The following is a 6,177-nucleotide window of genomic DNA, read 5'->3' on the forward strand; positions in this document are numbered from 1 at the left end:
GACCTGCCCTCACCTTGCCCGCTCTGCCCCCACTCTGCTCACGTTTCCCGCACCCTGCATCCTCCCGGAACGCGCTGCCTGCACCCTGCAAGCCCCCTGCCTGCACCCTCAGTGCACTGCCCGCACCCGGCATCCCCCCGCAAGCACCCTACCCACACTTCTCGCACCCAGCATCTCCTTTGCATGTGCTGCCCGCATCCTGTTTCGCCCCTGCATGCACTGCCTGCACCTCCTGCACCCTGCATCATGCCTGTATGTGCTACCCGCCCCCTGCATCCCCCCTGCAAGTACCACCTGCACCCTGCCCTCATCCTGCATCCCCCCGCACCCTCTGCATGACCCCTGCAAGTGCTATCCGCCCCCTGCCCTCATCCTGCATCCCCCCTGCATCCTGCCTGTATGTGCTACCCGCCCCCTGCATCCCCCCTGCAAGAGTTACCCGCTCCCTGCCCTCGTCCCGCATCCCTGCCCTCATCCCGCATCCCTGCCCTCGTCCCGCATCCCCCCTGCAAGTGCTACCCGCCCCGTGCCCTCATCCTGCACTCCCTCTGCCCCCGCCCCCCTCCCTGCCCGCACAGCCATTCCCACAGCGTTCCACAATATCCCCCCCACCCCCCCGGCGGCCACCGGGTCCCCCCGCCGGGGCCGGTACCGGGCTGCGGGGCGGGGCGGGGGCGCGGTCAGGCGGGGCGGGGCGGGGCGCGCACCCGCGATGCCCATCGGCGGCCCCCGCGGCCGGCACCCCCGCCTCCAGATGCCCTGTCTGCGCAAGGTGAGCCGCCACCGGCGCCGGTCCCACGGGCAGCGGCGCCGCGCCGGGCACCGCAGCCCGCACGGGAGCTGGCACCGTGGGAACCGGGCGCTGGCGCCCTAGGGACCGGGGAACCGGCACCGTGGGGACCGAGGGGAACGGGGGGAATGGGGGCTGGCACCGTGGGAACCGGAGACTGAGGGGAACGCGCTTGGGCACCCTGGGGACCGGGCACCGGCACCCGAGGGAACGGGAAACCGGCACCGTGCGGACCAGGGACCGAGGGGAACAGGCACGGGGACCGGGGACCGAGGGGACCGGTCGTTTGCACCGTGGGGACCGGCCACCAGCTCCCTAGGGACCGGGCGCTCGCACCGTGGGAACGGGGCGCAAGGGGGACCTGGCTCTGGCACCGTGGGAACCGGGCACCGGCACCGCAGGGAACGGGTACCGGGGGACGGGGCACCGGCACAGTGAGGACCGGGCGCTGAGACCGTGGGAACTGGGAACCGAGCGCCGGCACCGTGGGGACAGTGGGGACCGGGCGCTGGGACCATGGGCACCGGGCATCAGGACCACCGGGGAGCCGCAGCCCCGGAGCGCGGGGACACCGGGCACCGCCCCGGAGCTGCGTGCCCAGCGCTGCCCACGGGCCCGGGGCGCTGCCGCAGCCCCGGCACAGCTCGAGCCCCAAACCCGGGGCTGCCTGGAAGCCGGGTGCCCGCATCTCCGGGACCGTGTGCCCATCGGGCTGCTGCGTGCCCGGCACCGGCTGGGGGTGCCAGGCTGTCCCGAGATGGGCACGGGGTGCCCAGGACCCGCTCGGGGTGCCAGGCTGTCCCGAGATGGGCACGGGGTGCCCAGGACCTGCTGGGGGTGCCAGGCTGTCCCGGGATGGGCACGGGGTGCCCAGGATCGGTTCCTAGGTGCCAGGCTGTCCCTGGGATGGGCAAAGGGTGCAGAGGTCCAGCTATGGGTGCCAGGCTGTCCCTGGAATAGGCACAGGGTGCCCAGCACAGGCTGGGGGGGGGGGGGGGGCACGGGGTGCCCACATCCACTGTGGGGATGCCAGGCGGTGCCCGGGTCCGATTCCCAGGCTGGAACACTAAGCGTGGCAGGTACTTGCTTGGCAGATGGAGCGGATGATCGTCAGCATGCAGGACCCTGATATGGGCATCAAGATGAGGAACCAGCGCCTGCTCATCACTGTCATCCCCCATGCAATGACAGGTGGGTGCCCGCATCAGGGACACGTGGGGTGGGGGAATGTGTGGGTGCTCCCTGAGTGGCCCCAACCCTGCACCCAGCCCCGTGGCACCCCTCGTGCTCGCCTCCCCGTGCCCGCTGGTGCTCAGCGCTGCAGCTGGCATCAATTATGCACCGGCTGAGCAGGGCGGGCGGCCCAGCACGTCCTTGGCAGAGCCCCCGTCACCCTGGGTGACCCCTCAGCATCTGCCGTGCCAAGCCGAGATGTCCAGCCCAGGAACACCCCCGTGCCCAGTCTGGGGGACCCCATTGCACCCCACTAACGCTGCCTTGGTCCCCAGGGAATGACATTGTGGAGTGGCTCATCCAGAAGTATGGCATCACCGAGGAGGGTGAGTGCCCTGGCGTGGGCATCCAACCCCACAGGGGTGACCGGGGCTGCCGAGCCCCCGTGCAGCCCCTGCTCCCGCTCCCCCAGAGTCGCTGCACCTTGGCAACCTCATCGTGAAGCACGGGTACATCTACCCCCTCAAAGACCCCCGCAGCCTGGTGCTGCGGGCAGACGAGTCGCCCTACCGCTTCCAGGTACGCCCCAGCAGCGGTGCGGGTGCTGCCACAGCCCCGGGGCTCCCCGAGCTTGGCACCCCGGCACCCACAGCGCCGCACCTCGGCCTCTCTACCCCTACAGACCCCCTATTTCTGGACCAGCACCAAGTGGCCGGCCACGGAGCTGGACTACGGTAGGTGCCACGGTGCCGCCAGCACCAGCGTGGGCTGCAGCCCCTTCCCAGCTCCTCCTGAGGTGCCGCTGCTTCTCTTGCAGCTATTTACCTGGCGAAGAAGAACATCCGCAAGCAGGGCAACCTGATTGAGCACGAGAAGGTGAGCGCTGCCCTCCTCACCCCTGTGATGAGTTAGGGGGTCTCAGCTCACCCCGGAGCAGGGGCTCACCCACAGGGTGGCACCGTCTCTGCCTTTGCTGGAGTGGTGATAGGACCCGAGCGAGGTGAGGGCATGGGTGTCACACTGCACCCACTCGGGTGACAACACCGCTGCCACTCCCCAGGACAACTACAACCTCCTGCACAAGCGGATCAACCACACGTGGGACTTTGTGGTGATGCAGGCGCGCGAGCAGCTCCGGTGAGTGAGGGCACAGCCTGGCACCGACGCGCCTCGGGGCGCTCCTTGGGTGCTGGGGCAGGCAGGGTGCCAGCACCTCCCCACCGCCTGTGCACGGACAGGGCGGCCAAGCAGCGGCGGAAGGGCGATCGCATTGTCATCGACTGCCAGGAGCAGGCGTACTGGCTCGTCAACCGGCCCCCGGTGAGGATGGGCTGGCGGGGGGCAAGGGGTGCTGGGTGCTGGCTGCAGCCCTACACAGGCACAGAGGACCGAGGCGCCGGCACTGGTCCCCGCCTGGTGAGCAGGGCTAGGGGGCACAGGGGGGTCCCACCAACCCTTGGCACGATGCTCTCGTTGCAGCCGGGAGCCCCCAACGTGCTGGAGCAGGGCCCCGAGCGCAGGAACTGCCACACCACCCGTGTCCAGCTGGTGAGTGGGGGCTGCTGGTGGGCACAGCCGCGTGTGCCAGGGCGCCGAGCTGCCCTGGGGTGCCTGGATGTACCCCTCAGCCTCTGCCCACGCGTGCCCCAGCTCTCCATCCACCTGTCCAGCCTGGGGGGGCTGCAAGTTTGCCCCAGCACGCTCCGTGCCAGCACCCCTGGCCCCACTAACCCAGCACCCCCAGTCCCCCCCATCACTAACCTCCTGCTTTCTCTCCTCTGCGCTGTGTGCCATGTCCTCTGCCCACGTAAGTGCCACTAACATGGGGCCGGTGCCACGCTGGGGCTGGGGGATGGATGCCGGGGTCCACACTGCTGGCTGTGCCGTGGGAGCCAGGAAGGGTGTGGGGGATGAGACTGGAGGCCACGGGGATGGGCTGTGGGTGCTGGGGTTGAGAGGGGGGTCCGGATGCCTGAGTCTTTGCCCAGGGTGGCAATGGCAGGGCACAACATCCTGGCCACACCATGCCCTCACCTGGCTCCGTTTGTCTCTTGCAGACCAAGAACATGGATTACTACAAGCGGGAGGTGAGCGGGGTGAGGGTGGGGGTGGCTCCTGGGGGGTCATGGGCTGCCGGGTGCCCCTGACGTCTCCCCCACGGCTGGCACCAGATCGAGTACTGCAGGAAAGCCATGGCCAGGACCAGGGTGAAGTCCTCCATCTGCCTCGAGGGGTGAGTGGCCAGCGGCAGGGTCCCCATCGGGGTGACCAAGGCACCCACATCCCTGCTGCATCCTGCAGCAGCCGTGCTGCCGTCACCCTGGCTGGGGAGCAGAGCGGAGGCTCCGTGAGCATTGCGGAGCCCGAGCACATCCCTGCCCTGTCCCCGCTGGGGCTGGTGGCAGCAATGGGACGGTGGCACAGGCCACCTCCAGCCACCGCTCCTGGCAGGTATCTCAAGTTCAACGAGCAGTACGTGCCCCACGACCCCATCATGTCTGGCTGCCTGCCCAGCAACCCCTGGATCACGGATGACACCACGTACTGGGCCATGAACGCCCCCACGTAAGAGCCCACACGGGGGCTGCCGGTCCCTGTCCCCACCGTACCCCGAGGTGCAGGATGGGGCGCTGGGCAGTGCCATGGACCAGCCCCAGCACCGGTGTCAACTGCAGGGTGCCGACCCCCACGAAGCTGCGTGTGGAGCGCTGGGGCTTCAACTTCAGTGAACTCATCACCGACCCCCTGGGCCGGGCACAGCTCCTCGAATTCCTCAAGAAGGAGTTCAGCGGTGAGCAGCCCCAGCCCTGCACCCCCCGACTGCTCCAATCCCAGCACCCCCAAATCCATCATCTCATCCCACACCCCCAGACTCACCAACTTTTCGAAGACTCACCACAGTGTCCGAGGACCACCTAATCCATTGCCCCCCCTCGGCAGCACCAAACCCACTGCCCCATCCTGGCATCCCCAAGCCCCCCGCGCACCCCAGCAGAGTCTAAGGCAGCTCTCCGCAGGGTCAACTCTACGCAGGGCAGCTCTAACCCAGCTCTAAGGGCTCCCTGCAGACAGTTGTCCCTACAGAGCATTGTCACTTCCCACCCCAGGCACCTCTTGACCAACCTGTCCTGGTAGCTCCTCACCTACTGGTCCCACGTAGGACCCACCGCCCCACCTCGCACCAGCTGGTTCCATCCCAGGGGCTTTGACCCCACCACTGGCTGAGCCACAGACCCAGCAGTGATGGCCCGGGGGCTGTGTCACCATCCCCAACGCCGTGTCCTCCTCCCCAGCTGAGAACCTGAGCTTCTGGGAGGCGTGTGAGGAGCTGCGCTACGGGGAGCAGTCCCGCATCTCTGAGATCGTGGACTCCATCTACCAGTGAGTGCCTGCGGGCCAAGGGTTTGAGGGAGAAGGTTTAGGTGCTACATCTCACTGCGGGGCTCTGATTCCCCAGGCAGTTCCTGGCTCCCGGGGCCACGCGCTGGGTGAACATCGATAGCAAGACCATGGAGCGGACACTGGAAGGTATCAAGACGCCCCACCGCTACGTGATGGATGACGCCCAGATGCACATCTACATGCTGATGAAGAAGGTGGGCGAGGGCAGGGCTGCGCAGGGCAGGGCTGGGCTGGGCAGGGCAGGGCTGGGCTGGGCAGCAGCCTCACACCTCTGCTCGCCCAGGACTCCTACCCACGGTTCCTCAAGTCAGATCTCTACAAGAACCTCCTGGCTGAGGCCATCATCCCCCCAGAGACCAAGAAGAGGTGAGGGCAGGGCTCAGAGCCCCGGGGCGCTGGGGTTGTCCCCGCTGGTGCTGAGCCCACTCTGCCCACAGGGTCTTCCCCTTCATGCGCAAACAGAGGCACTCCAGCCCCAGCCCAGCCCTGTTCGTGCCTGCAGCCAACGTTGATGAGAGGAGCAAGAGTCCCGTGGCTGCCCCCGTCCCCGAGGAAGAGAGCTGAGGGCCCTGGCCCCCCACCGGCGTGGGAGCCCCCAGCCCAGCACCCTCTGGCTCGGCCGCAGCCCCCACCCAGCACGCCCCAGCCTCGTCGCAGGATCCTGCCGGCAGTAGCATTGATGGAGAGAAGCCATATATCCCCCCTGGCAGCCCCCAGTCCCAACTCACGTCCCTGCACCCCCTTGTCCCTCGGGGACCCTGCACCCAGCCGGCCTGGTGCGGGGTCACCCCCTCCTCCTGCGCACAAGACAA

General features: G+C 68.3%; 1 protein-coding gene across 2 annotated transcripts; it reads left to right on the forward strand.

Moving 5' to 3' along the window:
* The first annotated feature begins 669 nt into the window (after window positions 1–669).
* On the forward strand, window positions 670–6,177 carry RGS11 (regulator of G protein signaling 11). Of its 2 annotated transcripts, none has more exons than XM_054080650.1 (17): window positions 670–772; window positions 1,885–1,981; window positions 2,299–2,349; window positions 2,436–2,542; window positions 2,646–2,697; window positions 2,781–2,839; window positions 3,024–3,100; window positions 3,202–3,283; window positions 3,443–3,511; window positions 4,021–4,050; window positions 4,135–4,196; window positions 4,415–4,528; window positions 4,639–4,754; window positions 5,257–5,344; window positions 5,421–5,559; window positions 5,649–5,731; window positions 5,803–6,177. In XM_054080650.1, the coding sequence occupies exons 1-17, from the start codon at window positions 713–715 to the stop codon at window positions 5,927–5,929; spliced, it is 1,413 nt and encodes a 470-aa protein (XP_053936625.1). In that variant the 5' UTR covers window positions 670–712; the 3' UTR covers window positions 5,930–6,177. The 2 variants fall into 2 exon arrangements, with proteins under 2 accessions (XP_053936625.1, XP_053936626.1); XM_054080651.1 differs by having other exon boundaries at window positions 4,027–4,050.

Source organism: Cuculus canorus, chromosome 15 (assembly GCF_017976375.1).
Source record: "Cuculus canorus isolate bCucCan1 chromosome 15, bCucCan1.pri, whole genome shotgun sequence".
Taxonomy (NCBI): Eukaryota; Metazoa; Chordata; class Aves; order Cuculiformes; family Cuculidae; genus Cuculus; species Cuculus canorus.

Excerpts from the sequence above, each read along its gene's own strand:
- RGS11 (XM_054080650.1), top strand. The coding sequence starts at position 713 with ATGCCCATCGGCGGCCCCCGCGGCCGGCACCCCCGCCTCCAGATGCCC. Across the intron at positions 2,543-2,645 it reads AGTCGCCCTACCGCTTCCAG|ACCCCCTATTTCTGGACCAG; the intron begins GTACGCCCCAGC and ends CTACCCCTACAG. Across the intron at positions 4,197-4,414 it reads TCCTCCATCTGCCTCGAGGG|GTATCTCAAGTTCAACGAGC; the intron begins GTGAGTGGCCAG and ends CGCTCCTGGCAG.